Source organism: Anser cygnoides, chromosome 10, assembly GCF_040182565.1.
Source record: "Anser cygnoides isolate HZ-2024a breed goose chromosome 10, Taihu_goose_T2T_genome, whole genome shotgun sequence".
NCBI lineage: Eukaryota > Metazoa > Chordata > Aves > Anseriformes > Anatidae > Anser > Anser cygnoides.
The window spans coordinates 1,664,897-1,684,835 of NC_089882.1; the positions used below are offsets into that span (position 1 = coordinate 1,664,897).

Here is a 19,939-nt window from a genome sequence, read left to right on the forward strand (position 1 = left end):
AAGGAGTTAAATACAAACAATCAGGTAACAGTTGTTAAATACAACTGGACCTTGAAAAAAAACAAACTAACCCTATGTGATAGAAATACCACTACTAGGCTACTATTCTGAGTTTTGGCCAGAGAAAACACAAATGAGTGAGAAAACTGAGAGGAACTGGGTTACAAAACGAGAACTGTGCAGTTACAGCAAGGAGCCTCTGGTCAATACAAGTCTGCACATAACAAAGTAATACAAATATGTAACAATACAAATGTGTAATACAAATGTGTAACAAATGCCAATATGCTGACTGAAATGCAATCTATGACATTTCCATAAAACATATGAACAAACCATAAAAACTATCCATTCCAATCACCTAAAGGCTAGGAAAACGTGACAGTAATTGTATCAGGGAGACAGAAAATGGTGCTGAGAGGAACATTATTAATGAAGTGGTAATAATGAAAATTTTCAAAAGGAAGACATCCAATTCATTAGTTAAGCTAATACTACAAGAAGAAAACCATTTCTAAATTTTTTTTTTATCTGACCTTAACCCTTAATTCCACTGTAATTGAAATTTTGTTTATAAACAAAAGGCTTCTTTGGTTATGCACTACTTTATACTAGTTTATACTCCGTTCAAATGAACTTTCTGCTTTGCTTAAAATCTTGTACAGAACTTTTGCTGAATCCAGCGCTTGATGCCAAACACAAAGGTTTGCAGAACCTACACTATTTCTATTCACCATTTCACTTACCAGCAGTTGTGGAGTATTAACTTCATTCGAAAATTTTCACTCTAAGTACTCCTAGTGGAGCATATATGGATACATACATATGTTCCTGAAATCTTTTCTCAGTTTAACAAATATCCTCACCTGCTTCCTGACAACATGCTGTCTTCCTCATAATATTCTTCTCCACTAAAATATTCCTGTTCTCCCAAATAATGATCATCATTGCAATAGTCTCGAACTTCACGTTCTTCACGGCAAATAGTAGGTCGACGTCCATCACCAGAGTCAGACCTGTGAGCAGCAAACAAATACTTGGGACTGATTATAGTTTAGACATAGCTCTTTGAAGGTGCATTCAATAAAAAAGAATTAACAACTCAGGCAGAATGTGACTTTATAGTAAATTCTGTAGAACTACAGTTCAGAATAGAAGCAGTTTACCTGTTTTTTCATGACCTTCCTTTATTTGTTTATGGTACAAATATGAAAAGAATTAACATGGGGATGTTCTGTGAAGTTGAATACATTTAAGACATTTACAAAATATAAATTCAGAGTACTTGGCAGAAAAACAGGCTCTCTCAAATCTCGGAAGGTTGCCACATAGTTAAAATATTAAGGAGCATTCACTGAGGTCTTCGAAGAAAAATGCATGTCCAAATCTAGACACTAAAAACTACCACTGAACGTACATTTAGCAATGCACTTCAAATAACACACTACATCTAATTTTAAAATCTTGCCTTAGAAAATATTCAGATACAAGGCCAGGATACATTTTGGGCCCCCTATAAATGGGATCATGCATAGAAGTATTTACAAAAGCTAACATCATTTTTTTTTCCATTTTATGCAAGTCAATCTTAAACAAGGACTACCACCAGGTGTGATCTTTTGTTTGCTGAAAACTCCACAAACCTGTGCAGACTTTAGGAGGGTTTGAATAGTTTTGAACTATAAGAGAAGTTTACCATTTTAGAATAAACAGTGGAAAATCTGACTTAGCATTCTTCACTACAATTTATCAGCATATGCATTGTCATGCAGTTAGTCTGGAGAACTATACTGCTTCTTAAAACGAACAAAGAAAAAAAAACACTATTGTGTGCTTTTCAATTATATCAGAACAAAATAAACTCACCTAATGTATGTTTCGTAGTAGCGGGTTCTATCCAGGTAAGCCATGAAATTATGGAGAAAGATACTTTAAAATCAGGTAGTTTTGAGAAATTCATTGGTGATTACATTGTCTGTACTGTAACAATTTCATTTTAAAGAAAATGACTATTTTCAAACCTTATTAAAGTTGTACCATTTTCCCACATATCAAAGCTATAGTTTAAGTTTTGTACATTAATAGGGAACTGAAATGAAGCTAAATATATGAATTAGTTTAATGCAGCACACTTTTTCTTATAGTGGATTTAAAACATATACATTAATTTAAACGCAAATATTATTTTTGTAAGTTTACCTTCTACTGCTTGGCCTTCTACGTTTCTCATGATCAGCTCTGGGGTATGAATGGTAACCATTTTCAGATCTATGTTCATGATTTCCAAAATTTGTATGTTTTCCGTGGACAACTTTGGACACGTTGGCATTATTGAGATTGGCATTTGTTGAGTTTGGAACTTGCTTTCCTACTGAGTTGTGGTTATGATGATTGTGGTATATAGAATTTCCTGTCTGAGGATATGGATTTTTCTCAGTGTCACTTGCAGATGGAATTGAAGGCCGTTGAACATGTAAGGGACGGTGTGTGGTGTTGATCTGTTGAAATGAATCTCGTCTGTCACTGCTAATATGGTTTATGTGGTTGCCAAAGAGGGCACCATTCCTCTGTTTTAGGGGAAGAGAAAGAAAAAATAACATCAGATACCTTAGCAAAACACATTTCTGACAGCGATGACTTACTTCTCTCCTACATGCATATGAAGTACCAAATAAACTGTGATTTTTCTTTCTAATTTATGACGCTTCAGATGGGATCTGCTGAAGTGATAGAGATGTGATTGTGATAATGACAATATTTGTATTTCAGAGTCAAATCAGTGAACATTATTCTTTTTCCATACAACTAAATGTGACATCCAGCTTACTCTGTGTTTTGTTACGCAAGAGAAGCCTAGATTCCCCTACATGAAGAACATGCACCAAATTCCTCAGAAAGCGACAGGTCTGTGTAATTTCTGAGAACACTTCAGTGGAATTCTCTCCTATTTTCTCAGAGCATCGGTTTGCAACAGGTGTCACTCAGACCGGATGGAGTGCCATGCAACAGTTTGCAAGCATATCTCAAGTAGATAGCATTAACTTCAGTGGTTCCATTCTTTCTCCTTGCAGAGGTATAAGAAAGAGCAGTAACTCTTTATTAGTTCTGAGAGTGAAATGGATGATGAGAAAGAATGAAGTGATAAATTATGGCTATGACATGCAGCTCTCTTTTCCATCTAACCCAGATTATGTAGCCTCCCTGTCTAGCCAGGGGTGTCTCTTGGATGACAGCAGTCTGTCTTGAAGCTCAATCTAGAGAAGACAGGAGGTAATGATGGTTGGCAGAGAAATGTATCTACTGATGGTCACTGCACCACTGTCTCCAGTACCACATCCTCCTTTTTTGTAAAGGAGGACAGCAAGCTATGAGCTTCTGACAATTACTGCAGGAACATGCCTTTACATCTACTTCTTCTGAAACGTTGCAAAGAATTAAGTTTTCTTGCTAGCTGAAAAACAGTTTGCTGATTACAATACCAACTTTAAGTGCTCACCATTAGCCTGAATAGCTAAAGCATAAAAGAGGAAAACCAACTTTTTTTCCCAATTAATTCTTATTGATATCCCTCACAGGAAACTGGAACTGGCATTTGTGAGTTGACTTCTGTGCAATTCTAGGCATTCTTTTAAAATATGCAGCTCTGCAACTCTTGTGGTTTGGCTGCCTAGAAGTTCATCTCTTCTTCCTACCCACCACTGCAGATGTTAAGACATTTCCCGTTTAAACCTTGCCACTATCTCAGTTTGAGCTGTCTTCATAGGCACATGCAAGACTCACACATTTCTTAGGACTTACTTAAGAAAAAATAAGAATTAGGGAGAAAAAATTAGGGGCAGGAGAATCACCCTTGCAGGAACTTCTTCCTAAATTTATGATGAGATGCAGATGTCCTGGTAATACCATTTTTCTAGGTAGACATAAAACATACTTGATGTTTATTAAATATTTACATTTTCTGGTTTGAGGCTTTTATTATTCTTCCATATTCGGGGATAAACTCATTCTATAAACCTTATATTACATAACAAAACAACAACAACAAAAAGTCACATAGCTGTGTTCCGACATTACTTTATAAACATCTTCCTCCTCCTCTGGATTGTTTTCCTCCGGTTCATCATCTTGCAAGTCACAGGATATAGCTCGGCGTATTTCAGGACCGATATCATGAAGTGTCCTTAGTCCTGCCTAAATTAATGACAATATCATAACATATTAGGAATGCAAATTCTTCTATAGTTACAGACATGTAAAATTCTTAAAAAACAGTTAACAAGTTTTTCTATCCTGATATTCATAGATGATGCATCCTACTACGTCTCTTTACTGTCATTAATAAAAGGCTTATAGTCCAGTACAGTCCCGTTGAAGTGAAGTGTCCTTATTATCACTGTGTAGATCCTGACTAAAGGACCACTGATGTTTATGGAACCCTACAGAAACAAAATTCATCTTATAAGAAATTATAAGCAATCAACAAGTACTTTAATAAAACATATTTCAAAGAGATGTATATTTAATGTTAAAAATGTGTTTGCAGCCTGTGTCCATGCAGGAAACACAAGAGGATCTTTGCTCCAGCAATAGCAGTTTTAGCAGAGCTCAGACTGTAAAGAAAGCAGTGAAATAATTCCAGCTCATCTATGCTGCCCGCAGGTACAGATGTGAAGCTTCAGTGTAGAACAGAAAGACATCCAGCTACAGCAGCAGGGGCCTCAGCATGTATTGGTTCATATTCCTTCTCAAGCCTGCTATCAAAAGGAATTTTTAGCAAGAGGGTCTGTGCTGGAACTGCCGAAGAGACCCCTACACATCACAGAGCTAACAGACAGCACCCTCGCACCCAACAATTCCGTGATTTTGTATGCCTTACCTACTCTGAAAAGATGATATTTTTCCTATTTTAACTCTGGCTGCCACTGTGTAAAGAAAAGGAAAAAAAAAAAAACACAACCTTGTTCTCCCCAAATCTTTTTTTTTCTTCTCAGGTTCAGAAGAAATCAAGAATTTGTTTACCCCCTTACTAATGCTACACTTACACATATAAAGAGCATGCATGGCACTTGGCACAATCACGATCTAAAAGCCTGATTTATCAACTTTCTGTGCATTTTTGATATAGATGTGAGGGCTGACCAGCCCATTGGGGCACGATACTTCTCCTGGGGAGGCATGGAGATGGGTGGGGCATTTTGCATGTTTCAGAGCACAGATGGAGCTGGAGGGCCTTGGCAGATACCAGGCATGGCTGGGTCCCATTGCTGCTGCCCATCTCACACATCCCTGGGAGCTCGCTGCAGCACTGCACCCAGCTTTCAGACCCCAGTGGGAACAGCCAGTTTGCTGGGGAGCAAAATGGCCTTTATGCAGTGTGGGCAACCAGAACCTGGAAAGGGATGAACTAAAAAGCTTTGTATCAGCCTGTATGGATTTACCACATGTTCTTGCTCAGGTTTCACTCTACTGGTGTTTCACCTTCTGAAAATGGTGTTTGAATAATCACATTAGCTACGTGAACTTGGCAATTACATTTTCTTCCTCAGGGATGATCTTTGCGAGTTATGCTGTAATAGAACAGGTCTCTAAAATCATTTACTAGGGAGTTAATATCCAATATACTTTTCATGAATACGTTGTGCTTTTTCCCACTTCTTGTGCTAATTACATTGTCAAGTTTAGCAAGGTTGCTAATGGCATCACTTTGTAAGGTGCTAAAGGGAAGTAGAATTAACACTCTCAGGTACAAATTTCAAAACAGACCAAAGGCTTTAGTATTTATTTAGCAGAGGATTACTACTATATTTTGGTTACTCGGTCATTAGCAAGAATAATCACATTTCCAAATCACTGACACTATAACATAAACTGTAGTAAGAACAGAACACAATGCCAGAGCTACTAAAATAAGAAAATATGCATGCAGAAAAATAGCTGATTAGACCTACGCTATAGCAGTGAACGTAAGAGACGTAGCAGCCAAGTCTCGATTCCCCAGTGTTCCTCATCTTCATCGAACCACCCTCTAACACTGAGGCTGAGCGCACTGCTCTATAACGGCACAAAAGCTCTGTGCTTTCAGTCAAGCCCCAACTCCCTGCAAGCTAAGCCCTTCTCTGAATGCAATGCTCTCAGCAATATTATACATTTTAGTTCTAGCAAAAACTACTAGCTTATGTTCCTGTATGCCAAATTGTGACAAAGTCCCATAAATATATACCTGAAAACTGAGAAAAGGCAAATGTTTGGAAGGAACATATCCAATAATCATGTAATTACATTTCCCACTTCCTTCTGGTATATTTCTTGCTGAATTACTCCCTCTTAAAAAGAATAAATAAGAGCAGGCAGCTTTTATCATCTCATCCTCCTCAGTAATACTCATTTTCCTGTGACAGACCCCTTGCAATGACAGTCACCAGCAGAAGATTAAAACCTGAATCACAGTATGTAAGAGTATACCTTTTAAAGTGAAACAATCAGCTTTATTTACTGACATCCAGTACCAAAGCCATAGGTTCTACAAGCAACACCTGATTGCAGTATTAAAATATCCCTCAGGTTATTTGCTCCAACAGAATCACCCAGAATGACCTTGCTAAGTCCATCAGTAAAGTGACTACTCCCATTTACTGCCCCATTTTACATGGAGTACTCAAAATTTATTCTAAGCAATCTAACAATTTTTACAGCAGGAGGGCTCTGCACCGTGAGACAAACTCTCATGCTGAGCTCTTACTGGTGAGAAGACAACCCCTCGTTATATCAGTCAGCTTCACTGAAGTTGGGCTGATGTAAAAAAGCAGGCACTGTACTTGTCTGCCAGTAGGAATATCCCTCCTCTGAACCACATTTCAGGTCTTCTGTGAAGATCACAAAGAAAGCAGGGGCTGATAAATATTTGACTTTTACCTTCAAGTACTTTAGAAGCAAATCAAAGATCTCTTAAATAAAAAACAACATCACAAAACAACACAAAATCAAACCAACCCTTCCCACATCTATCCATTAGTTGAAAGGGAAAAAAAGGTCCTTCTGATACACATTTTCCCCTACAATATTGACCAGTTTAGCCTACCCACAGCAAGAACCCCACAGGGACAATGGGACTATGCACTGTCCTCCCCTGGACAGGGATTTACCTGCATTTTTCACAGATTTCTAGGTTGGAAGAGACCTCAAGATCATCGAGTCCATCGAGTTTCAGGGAGGTGTGCTTGTTTCTTTGTTCCTACAACTGCTGAAGTCCATAGCAGGCAACTACTTCCCTAAGAACTTTATAAAACCTTTTGTTGTTATTACATATAATGAATCAAGACCAGCCACATTTCTGAGGCATCATAATAAAATGACTTTTTAAAAAATGTTAAATTTTAGTGCTATACAGAAATTACTTCCTCACATGGCTTGTCAGAGCTGCAGAGGAAAGGAAATCACAGCTAAATCCTTTTTACTTTCCATAGATGGAACAACTGGTAGGAATTAAAGACTGATATAAGACCTTTCATAATATTTCATTTAGTTAGTAATGATTGCTGGAGGGGTGACACTCTCTCTAGTCTCCCTTATATCCTTTATATCTATTTCTTAAGACAGATTCTTGATTTCTGCAGATTTTCTCCTGTCCAGAGAATTTTTGCCTTTCCTTAAAGGAAGCTTCAAATTATTTTACACTTTTTCATCAGTAAAAACACCTTTAAAGTTTTTCCCTAAATAAATATAAACGTAAGTATTATTTTATTTCCTATTTTTTGATGGTCAAAATATAAATCATATTATTTCAAGAAGCAGGGGGTCGTATATATGTCTAATATCCATCTCAGCTCATCAGTCTGGAAACTTGCCTGGTTCAAGGTTGTTAAATCAGTCAAACGGATCACATTTCTAAGAAAATGCATTAATAATATCAGATTATAGCAGAACACACAACTCTTCAGTTCTGTTATCTCTAACTTTCCAACACAGAGCATCATTATTTGCTATTCACAAATATTTTTGCTTAGTGGATATGGGACTGGAAAAAACAGTGTGGTGTTTTTTTTTTTTCATATAAAAGTTAATATTTATGTACATTTACCCAACACCTTTTAGCAAACTTTGTTTTCATCAAAGACACTGGAAGATAGAAAGACCTGTAACAGAGCTGATAAAACATATGCAAGAGATGTTTAGACACTAGTTTTACAGGGATAACAATCAAAACTGCACCACTGAATTATTCACGCTCTTCTGCAAAAGGACATCTGTTGGTTCTATTCATATTGTTCCATTTTGTTGACCTTTCTTTGAAGTAGGGGAAGAGAAGAGACTCAAGCTACTGTATTTGATTGACTCTAATTCTATTCTATAGATTTCACTACAAATTTGCAAAAATAAAAGCTCTTTCTTATTCAGAAGTTTTCTCTCCAAAATTTATTTTTGATGCCTTTTTTGCTTAATTTGTTCATTCTAGGCATGGGAAATATGAGATATATCAGGCCAATAGTTAGTTAGTTCATGACACAGTGTGCGCCAAACATAATTACATGATAAAACCAAGCATGTCTTTAAATAGGCTTTCCTCTAAATACAAAAGATGACTTCAAATTAACATGATAATTCTGTGCAGCTGTCCTTTATGAGGCATAATAGCACCTGCAATGTTTTCAAGATGGCATGAAGCACTAATACACCGGTGCTGTGTGCTAAACAGCAGCTTGAGAGACAATTAGCGATGCCCCTGTCTCTGACACAGCACTGAGATGACGTGTGTGCCTTTAAAAGTTAAAGGAATAGAACTGTAGGTGTCCCTCAGTGGTAAAATTGTCATATGACTAATAACTATAGTTCTCAATTGGTCATTCAGAAGGAGATAACCTTAAATATACTTGAAAAGCATCACGTGCCAAAATGCAAAAATATTTAAGTCAAATTAAGCTTAAAAATATTAAGAAGTTAAATATTTCAAAAAGATCGCTTTTAACAAATGCCAAATAGTTTTAAGATTAATTTTATGCATCTGTAGTATTCATAAAACAGTAGCACTATTTTAGATATACATTTTATATTGAGAAGTTTGTGTATAATGCAAGACTTCAGAGTCATGACTTTTAGAAAAATTTTTAAAGGCTTATGAATACTGGAACTACAAAAAGATAATTTTCCCTATATCTGAACTCAGTGCACATCCATTTAGAGGCATCATGCAACCTACACACAGATGAAGTTTTAGCTTATTTTAAGCTGAGTAAACACAACAGTCTAAATAATAAGAATCACGATCACTACAGTAGTTCTAGTCACATAAAATAAACAATGCTCCCTACTTGAGGCATTTTATAGTGATATCAGGAAATGGCAGACACTTGTATAATATGCTTCATAGATTTTAGAAGAATGCTGAATAGTTACGTATATTGCTATATAAACTAATTAGATCTGAAATAAAGCATAAACATGAATTCTAAACGCTTATGTCTTAAGAGTTTCAGAGTACTGAAAGTATATGACTATGAAACTGTTCACATGAACCACTGTATAATGAATGTCATAATGAACATGTTTTTAGTAGCTGCTTATTTTATAGCAAAGAAAACCAAAAAGAACAAAAAACCACCACAGATGCACTGTCACAGCATAAAATAACCTGAAGGCAGTAAGAACAGAACACAATGCCAGAACTAGTGAAGTAAGAAAATAAGCATGCAGAAAAATAGCTGAATAGACCTACACTATAGCAGTGAATATAAGAGACGTAGTAGCCAAGTCTTGATTCCCCAGTGTTCCTCATCTTCATCGAGCCCACACTCTTAACACTGAGGCTGAGCGCACTGCTATACAATGGCACAAAAGCTCTGTGCTTTCAGTCAAACTGTGGCTTCTGTCAAGCTAAGCCCTTCTCTGAATGCAACATGAACACAGAAGACAATTAAATTGAACTTGAACAAAGCATATTAACCCCTCAGTAGATGCCTACTAGGGGTCTACTTTCTCTCAAGTTTACTGTAGGGTTGATATTACTAACAAAATCTTCATACATAAAAAGCATAATTAGCTTAACCCAAAGCACATTCCCAAGATCAAGTTCAGCTCAATAAATCAGTGTCTTGTGTCCTTGTGATGTGAAGGGAAATATCCATTAACTTTTATTTGCAGATATTAACAAAGCGGATTGTGTGTAAATAAATGTGAAATACAGATGTGAATGTTACATAGTTTAGAGCACACATGTTCCCTAGGAAAAAGAGCATCAAATTAATTCATTTACTCCAACTAACAGATGAAAGTAATTAAACCCGTTCATGCTTCACTTAACATTTATTTTCACCAGCAATGTGACTACTGTTTGGCTCAATACATTTTTCCATCACCACAAAAAGACATCTCCTAAACTACTGCTACAAATATAATTTTCTGGTTTTATCCCAAGAATGTATTCATTCTCATGGCGTAAATATCGATTAATAGAATAAGAAAGGCACTATGAGCAATTCACCCCCAAGGAATTTTGTGTCTCATGTCCTAAAAGTGTGTATAACACAACAAAAATGTCAGTAGATAGCTAACGCAAACTGGTCACCTACCATTTCAGAATTAGCTGCTTTTCTTTCCTTCATAAGGACTGAAAACTCCTGAATCTGCAGAAGACATTCAAGCCTGTTGTAGTTCCAAGGACCACCATTATACTATTTCTGAAGATGTTTTCAATGACAATACGGAAGTTTAGACCAAATGCTGTTGGTTATAACTTGAAATACCCTTTTCTGACTGAGGAGGACTTTGAAACTTCATGGCAAAAAGACTTTACTCAGCATCTTGAGCAGATAAACTCTGGAGACCCACTTCATGTTCTAGAGTGCTTCCTCTTCTCTCCCAAAGAGCAGCCTTTGTTAGGCTAACCACAAATGCTGCAGCCTTGAGGACAAGCTGAGCTATACAGAATGAAAATCACCCTGAATGCAATCACTGTGGGGTAAGAAGGGGAATTCCTGCCTGCTGCAGACTGGTATTCACAAAGCAAACCTAGTTTTGCAGGGAACTCCATTCCAATGGTCTTACTCAACCCAAACTTTGCTGCTTCTTCCCCTCAAACATTTCTCAAGCTAACTATCAGAAGAAGCCATTGTCTTCATTCCAATTGTGTCAAGGTTCTGATACAAAAATGGCAAGGGGACTGCCACTGAAATTCTCTTGACATAACAGGCAATTTCTCACATGTAACCAAATAATATGAAAGCAAAGGATGAAATTTTCAGATCTTCATTTGTTAAAACTCCTGTCTTAATGACTAAAAAATAAATTAAAATGGTATTCTGTACTTATTCTGTTGTTAATTAGAGGACAATAATTTTACAGCTTCTACAGTGTTAGCTATCTTAAATATTCCCAGTTTCTATTCCTTTCTTTCTAGATAAGTTATTTTGGTACAACATAATATTAATTTTCTTACAGTCCCCTTCTTTCTCTGATTGTGCAAAGAGTCTGATACCTTCAGTGATTTATTTACTACACATATCTGGTATCATGAACATTGGCATCTAGGATCCAGCTTTCCTTCTTCTGGAAAATTCAATAAATGCTAACTATAAATGTGTTCTGACTGGAACTGATAAATGGCAGAAATGAGACAATACAGAGTGAGTCTTGCAGACTGGAGCATAAAACTCCAAAAATTCAGGAGACGATATCTAGGGTAGAACATGACTCTATGTTTTTCTTCTTCCTCCACTACAGAAACATGGTGTTGGACAACCTATGTTCTTGATTTTGACAGCTGACGGGATGGAAAAATGCCTGCTATCAAGCCTATATATCATACTCACGATGAAATGCAAATGTAATTGATGGAACAGTTATCTGAAATGAGATCTAATTTACTGTTGGCCCCACTGACTGAGTCTTCCTGAATAACTGACATTTTAATAAAGGAAGCTAAAATGTAAATAAGCAGTAACTTTCTAAAAAAAAAAAAATAAGGAAGAGTTTATTCCAGTAGAAACTCTTCTGACCATATCAATACATTGTTTTTTGATTGAGCAAAATTGGTCAGCAAAATAAAGAGAAAAAAAATAACTTGTTATATTTGTTGATAATCTACTTTGGAGAAATAGCTATAGGAATCAGAATCATTTAGGTTGGAAAAGACTCTTAAGATCATTGAGTCCAACCATCTAATCCTTTAAATGCTGGGCTGAAACCCCATAAGACAGGGCTTTTTTCCAACCATAGGTTTCAGGTTTCTTTGAAATGGCATTTCTACTGATATTTGGTAGATGAAGCTGAATTACTATTCATTTATTAGAAAGACAGAAGTAGAACAGAGGAAAATGTGGAGAAAGAAACAACCTCCTATCTACTAGCCTGAATCATGTTATTGCCACAGGAACATTGTTTTAATCAGAACAAAAACAAAACAAACAAACAAAAAGCCATTTTAGATTCCTAGCAGAGATTCGTGGTGCAATTTTTAGCTGTTCTGAACTGAGAAATGTTTGTCTAAAGACAGAGAAAGTGCTAATTCTTCCCAGTTTCATCTTTCTCTCTGTCTTTGGTATTGAACAGAAAGCACAATCTGATAATAAACAACGGAGCACACCCACATTTGGGAACTCTATTTGTTTCTATACTGTTACGCACACGACTTCAAAAACAGAGGTGGAAACCTGTAATACTGTGGCTTAGAAATAATTTTGAGCTCCTTATTACCAAATACTGTTCAAAGTCTGCAAAATCCTTCCTAACAATCTGGTGTCTTTCACTTTCCTCTCAACTGTTTCCAGCCTTTTCCTTTTTACCTCTTCCATTCCCCATGTTATTTCTTTTCTCTCTGATGATGTGCAAATATAGCTCATGTTGTCCCGGCAAGCCGTGTGCTCATACATCAGTAACAAGCACTGAGATGAATTTTTCTCTACCTATTGTAGAGAAATGCATGACTTGGAACAGCAAATGGATCAGAGCTCCTGGTAGAGACATTATTAGGAAATATGAGAGAAAAATTGCCCACTAAAGACAGCAAAGATTGTTATGTTAGACAAAAGAAAAAAAAAAACAGCAGGATTTTTAACAAAGAAAAAGATATATGAATTAACACATTCCTCCCCCTTTAGATATTTTCACAACATAGTCTTCAACTTGCATCAGAAAGGTTAAATATCTTTACAGTTTGTAGGAATCCACCCAGCATTAACTGAAGTTTGTTGAGTCATAATCCAATTAAAATGATACAGTGTATGATTTCTGGAATTATTTGAGGGCAGCCTTCCATCTGCATGTCTCAAAGTTCATAATGCCAAGGGTATCAATGAATAAAAACTTTCAAAATATAACCTTCAGATCACTTATACTCTATGGACTGCTTGCTGCAGGCTTTCCAAGAAACAGATGGCCAAGTAGTACTAGTTAATCTATTGCCCTGGGTTCCATTTGACAGCTTGTTTTAAGAGACAGGCATTAATGTAGCATGCTAATATTACTTCGTACAGAATAAATTGATGAAAGTGAAGTTCAAAATGTGCAAACATTAAAAATGTTGATAAGAACTTATTTCACCAGTAACCATGAATGGAAAAGAAAAAGAACAATGAGAATTGGAAGCAAATACCATATAAAGACATCTTTACTATGAGGTAATACCTGTTAGGAAGTTACCTGAGAGTTGGCTTATAACATCATAAGAACATAAGAAATTAAACAGTTGAAGTAAAACAACATAAATGATGGCTCAGAACTTCATTTATCTGATTTTACTTCAGCAACTTTAGACTTGGATGTATCAACTATACTTGTTGAGGAATCTTATAACTGTTGCTACCATTTGAGTAATTCACAGAGAATAATTTATTGCACTTACCTTGTTATAGAGAGAAAAGCAGGGTTACGTTTTACTTTTCTGATGAACAAGGGCCAAAAGTGTCCCAGCTAAATTAAATCCTTGCAGCACTGCACAATCATCAATATTCATCTACCTGGTATTTCAAGTAAGCTCACAAAATGGTTAGTTAAAATGTAAAAACAAAATCACCTGTAGAGCAATCGTGGTATTCTTCGCAGGATATTTCCCCACCAGTCCTTGTTCTTTGCGTTTCTTGAATTTCCTAAAGTAGTCCTGTATCAGGAAGGTGGCATAGAACTTCCCCACGGTTACCTCATCATCTAAATGAACAGACCAGACAGATCTCTCCCAGGTCAGCACATTTGTCAATAGCCTGTACACTCATATCTGATTTGGGGGAAAAAATGTGATGGGTGCAATAGGCACTATGATTTCAGCTTACAGTAATGGAATCTGTAACTAGCTTAAAGCAATGTTTTAGCAAGCAGTTTGGGCTCAGTGAGGTAGGTGAACTCATCCTTAATAAAGAAGGAAATACAATACCTTACCAACTCTCATGTACTTCTGGGTAAATTCATGTAAGTTTCTAAAAAAACCATAAGCATGTTTATATGTTCATAGAAGGTGAAAGATTGGCTTTAGTTACTTGAAATAAATGGATTAAAATAAGAGCTACTGTGACTTACACACGCTTATAAGAGTGACTGTCTATAAAAAAAAAGTCTTGCTTGTAACATATTTCACTTTTTTTTATTCCTGCTGAGCCAAATTTTCTTAGTGTACCAATATAGCATTGTTTTAATTACATAAGGACTTTGGTATCTTTACAGGCTGCTTTGTTATGCACTTTTTTTTTTTTTTTTTTTAGTTGGTGTCATATCCTTACTATAGCAGCTGAACATCTTCCACTTTGAATTTGGTCTGTGTTACAGATACTCATGTTGGACCGTATCTTCTGCTGTCTTATTGTCACCCAATAAGACTGATTCTGGAGTAAAATCTCACAGATTTTACAATTTCACATATTTTCTGTGAGGCTCTTGTTTAAGTGAAGATTTAGTCCTTAGTCACCTCCTAGATAGGTAGTGATGATAAGAGTAAATATGAAACAGACATGGTGCTTTCCCACATTATTGTATCATATAAGGTCTGATTTGCTGATAGATAGGAAAATAATTTGCAACAGTTAATTTTGCACAGTTCAAAAGATACACAGACAGACAGTACAGTAAAAACTAGATTTTTTTTTACAGAGTCACTGTTGTGAACCAAATCCAAATTTCCAAGTTTTCAAAGTTCAACAACTGGTACCTTATGACGATATTGAAATCTCCTGGTTCACAGCATGTAAGTATGTATGCGTCTGTTTTATGAGTCCCATTCAATCGTTCAGCTGTGGAAGTTTGATGCCCTGATAAGTAATGCTTGCCAGAAAACTAGAAATAGTTTTCTATTCAAAAACATTGCTTTTGTTCTCACACATTTCTTTCCCCTAGAGTTACCTGGCACAAAGTTAGCTTTTTCCACTTCTGCTGCCTACTGTCTGGAGTTTAGCAATATGTAGAGCCAGCCATTTGCAACGTGGTTGCTAGTTGGCTAGTGCTGCACATAAAGGAGGACTTTAGTACTGGAAGGGCTGGTGTATTTTAGGTGTCCAAGTTTCCTCCACAGTTACAGCCCGCATCATGATGGACAGCAAGCCCCTGCCATTCTGGCTACCCTCGTTGTGTCAGATGGGTGCTTAACACATCTCAGGATCTGGGTTACACCTTCGTGACTTGCTTGGCTGAATGCAGAAAATCTTATGTGCTCAGACACACTTTAACACGCCTTTGATAGAAAGTACGGGCTTTTTTGTTGTTGCTGTTTGTTGGTTGGGTTTTGTTTTTTTGTTTAAGTTTTATGTCATTTGCTTTGTGCATACTTTAACGCTAATGGAGATTTAGTAGACTTGATGTTTTTGCTTGTTTCCTATTGGTTTGTTTTGTTTTCTACATATGAACATATCTTCCTAAGCAAGTGTTTTCCCTGTCAATGAAATTTTTTAAGTGATTGTCATCTAGTGTAACATCATACATTAATGTTTGATTAAAAGAGTCTCCTTGTGGTTTTGCATTATCAATTTTATGTCCCAATGTATCTCACTAATAATAGCACTTTTCGCTGTAATATGACAGCTTTTGCTAATTTAAATTTCAGTAGCCTTCTTTTTTTCATGACGTGATGAAACGTCAGTAAAAAGGATGGGGAAATCCAATTCATATGTAATACTATTTAAACTTATTTTTATCTATGTGAAACAATCTGTCTCAAAATGAATCCTCACCATTCAAAATAAGCTCCTTCCAGAATTCACAGGATGCATTTCTTTATAATGTCTGATGTGGGTTGTGTGCATGTGAGAAACTATGACAGGCTTTAACTTCAGAAAAATTGTACCAGGGATGTATCCTCCCAGCATTTTATTGTCTTTAGAGGTATCAAAGCAAAAACAATTGTAATAATTGCCTTAAAATATCTTGTTTGGAAGACCAGTCTGTTGCAGGAAATGTCTCTGCTTGTTAATGAGTCTGTTCTGCCAAATCCTGACATGTCTTCAAAGACTGGGGTACCCCCAGTTCCTACTAGGAAACAGCAGGGACTCTGTAGCTCACAAGAACAGCTCATCAGTGTACTGATTCAGTCTCATCAGTAAAAAGGTTTTTAATTTACTCCCCAAATCTAATTTCTAATCTTTTTGTGAACATTCACTTTGAAGTTCATCTGCAATCTCTCTTGGTAGCTCCTCAGGAAACAAGTCTCCTATTAAGAAGAGTTCTCTTATAAAGTATCTAACCTAAACCTGCCTTCCCTAGTTTAGCTGAATCCATTAATTTCTGCAATGTATCCTTGGTCAACCTCCCCCAGTAAGCCTTTCCCCATCTTCTATATTATTTTATTTCAAGTATTGCAACATAACTTTTAAGGAAGTGATATAGCAAATGGCTCCTAGAAAGAACAAGCACATAGAAGTGACAGACTTGATATAACATAGACTACTATGGGTTGCATTAAAGTGTGTCTCAAGACAGGCTATGACTACTGACTGTACCTGAGACGACAATAACTCCAAAGTCTCAGTGTGCACAAACAGAGGGCCCTATTAATCACTGCGGACATAAACCAATTTTTTATTAGCATATTAGATGGATGCATTACCAGTTTCCTGAATCGTGCATGTCAAAGTCTGTTTGTACAAACAAGATGCACGTGTAATTCACAGGCACAGTCAGTTGTATTGCAGACAGGTGCACACAAGAACTGAAGCTTGGCCAAGGGGAGCCATCCTTGACTTTGTTTTTTGAGTAACACACATATAGCCAGATATGGACAGGTAGGGAGGCAGCTAAGCATAACTGACCACAGTATAGACAGATCTATAGTTACAAATAGGGACAGCAAAAGGAATCATTTCAGTAGGAAGTTTTTGGAAGAGGTCAAAAAGTATTAGGCAGGATTAAATGGGTTTGCAGGTAGAGACTGGGGAGCTTAGAAAATAGAAAGCAGTTGAATCTTTAGTGGGTTGTATGCCTTTCTCTTACTCTGTAGTCTCCTAAGAATATGAACGCGTTCATACATTCAGGCATTTGACTCTCATTCTGTTTTTGCAAAACAGTTTCAGCTTTCTATACTGAAAATCTGTTGCTATCTATTAACAGTTTAATTCAAGTATAGTAATGAGTTATTTAACCAGTATTTAGCTAACTGTCTGCAGAGAAAAAGTAAATTGAAAGTTAGTGAATCTTAAGGACTTCACAACATGTTCTAGCTTATATCGGACCACTGAAGACATAGTGTCTTTTATCATTCAAGCAATGATCCAGATTTTCAGCCTTCTAACTACACTGAAGAGCTATATTTGTGGAATAAATATTAGCAATGAATTTTAGTATAGGTGAAAGTAAATATACAGCTTACATTCAGCAATGAAATGAAGCTGAAGTTAACGGTGAGTCGCTATGTAAGATTAGTTCTAGGAATGTAATCCTTAAAGATTCTTTGTCAGATTGGTTTAGGCAGGCACAGCTCACTATTCTGAAGCATGCATCTCTATTTCAATAAAAAATGTAGGGGAATAAAGTCGGCAAGAGGCAACACTAATTCCATGCCACCACCCTAAAACAGAATTGCTTCAGAATATTCGGAAAGACTCATAGTTGAAAGGAACAGAGGCTGCAGAAAAAGCTCAAGCACATAGTTACAACAATAACAAAGCAATTCATCTATGCCATGCAAGCACTTAGGTGTAAGGCTAAAAACAACAGAGTAGAACACAAAAAGTTGTTTTAAATGTGCAGTATCAGTTCCCCTTTGGATCATCAAATTTGCTAGATTTTTGTCTTAATCCCCAGTAGTAGCTGGCAGCCACCACACCAATAGCAAGTGGCTCCCTCCAGCGACAAAGCTAATGCTGCTTCTTGGGTCATGCTGAACAGCAGTGCAGCCAGCATGCTCTTTCTCCCCTAGAGACAGAGTATCACCTTCAGAAAGGGATCAGCATCCACCACCATCGGGCCTGGCATCTTGAGTCTGCTTCCAAACCTGAGTCTGATCAGTCTTGAAAGCTGCTGTAACACTATAAAAAGTACAATAGACTACAAAAAATACCAGATGATTACAATGGATCTGTATATTGTCTGGATATATACAGCCTGGGTGTGGATGACACAGTGCAACAGATCCTGCACCTTTAAAACTTGAAAAAGCAAGTAAAATGTCACCTAAACCTACACTACAGCATATTAAGAAAAATGTATATATTGAAAAAGGCTAAATATATATATTTTGGAATATATATATTTAAAAAAGAGGTATAACAAATATTTGATGCCATTTTATAGCATGTAGGAATAAGTAATATTCGTGCCTTGTAGTTCTTGCAAACGTATTGGCATGATTAAAATCTAGATATCTATTTACAAGGGCCATACTCGTACCTCAGTCATACTGGCATAAATCCAAACCAGTTCCATTATCTGTTGACTGTGGAACTGCTCTGGTTTATACTAGTCTAACTAAGATAACTTAGCCTTTTGCTTTACCAATTTAGCAAATATATATATATATATATATTCCAATTTTGCGTTTAAAACTTTTTAGTTTTCTCCCAAAAGTATTCAACATATACAAGGATATAAGCTAAAATGTAGTGTACATTGACAAGCTTAATTAGTAAAAAAAAAAAAAAAGTTATTTTGCTGAATGAACTGAAATCAAACTAAATTTAGTTTATTTTGCTGAATGACTTGAAATTAAGACTGAATTTATCTCTAATAAGGTTTGTGTTGTTTCCAAGCAAGAAAATAAGCATTAAGTGCATCTTCCTCTCCTTCTTTTTAATCTAAGGAATTTGTGAATTTGTGTTAATCAGTCCTATATTTATTATGTAGTGTAACAGGATATAATGTTCTCTGCATTTATTTTGCTATTATTGTTTGTTGTCCTTTAATGACATTATCATTTCAAATTTTAGTAATTTTATTTCTTTGGTTCCTAGCAATCCACAAAGACCAAAATGCACAGAGAATAGCATATTGCAAAGTTTATCACACTGACCGCCAGCTGGAGGGACAACTTGGTCAAGTAATTTCATGCTTGTTTTCTTCCATATTTTCTTTATAACTGCTCTAAGTTCTTCATTTGCTTGCTCTAGGTTACCTGTGGCAATGAAATAGAAAAACAAAAGATGACCACTGTGTTTCAACTAGCTGCAATGAATGATCCTTGGATATTAATTAGCTGTTTACATATAAAGACTGTGATAAAGACTGTTAGCAGCAGCCTAAGCTACATGAAGTATCAGATAACAATACTGCAATAATCCAAGAGAAGAAAGAGTGTAAGAGAGAACTCCTAGGGGCTTTCAAAGCAGTCTCTGGAGTACTTCAGAAGTCAACAGTAATTTACAGATCTTGGCTCTACTCTGTCACTGCTTAATACCTTCTGCCTAAATTACGCAGAATGTGACAACTTGTTCTTTACAAGCCACTTCCTTCCTGATCCAAAGCTGACCCTTTTTTTTTTATTTATTATTTTTTGTCTAATCATAGGATTTACTCAATTGTGCAGGCGTGCAAGTTCAGGCAT

At 36.3% G+C, this 19,939-nt stretch overlaps 1 protein-coding gene across 13 annotated transcripts in view; it reads right to left on the minus strand.

Moving 5' to 3' along the window:
- The window catches only part of CACNA1D (calcium voltage-gated channel subunit alpha1 D), a 185,853-nt gene that overhangs the window by 9,655 nt on the left and 156,259 nt on the right, over positions 1-19,939 (minus strand). For 11 of the 13 annotated variants that reach the window (XM_067003173.1, XM_067003172.1, XM_067003175.1 and 8 more), the window contains 6 exons: positions 19,409-19,510; positions 14,003-14,133; positions 4,075-4,191; positions 2,200-2,567; positions 1,867-1,893; positions 867-1,016 (listed from right to left, as the gene is read on the minus strand). In XM_067003173.1, the coding sequence (XP_066859274.1) occupies positions 867-1,016; positions 1,867-1,893; positions 2,200-2,567; positions 4,075-4,191; positions 14,003-14,133; positions 19,409-19,510 (895 nt within the window). The remainder of the gene's footprint in view (positions 1-866; positions 1,017-1,866; positions 1,894-2,199; positions 2,568-4,074; positions 4,192-14,002; positions 14,134-19,408; positions 19,511-19,939) is intronic. The other 2 variants (XM_067003174.1, XM_067003179.1) reach the window with 1 other exon arrangement.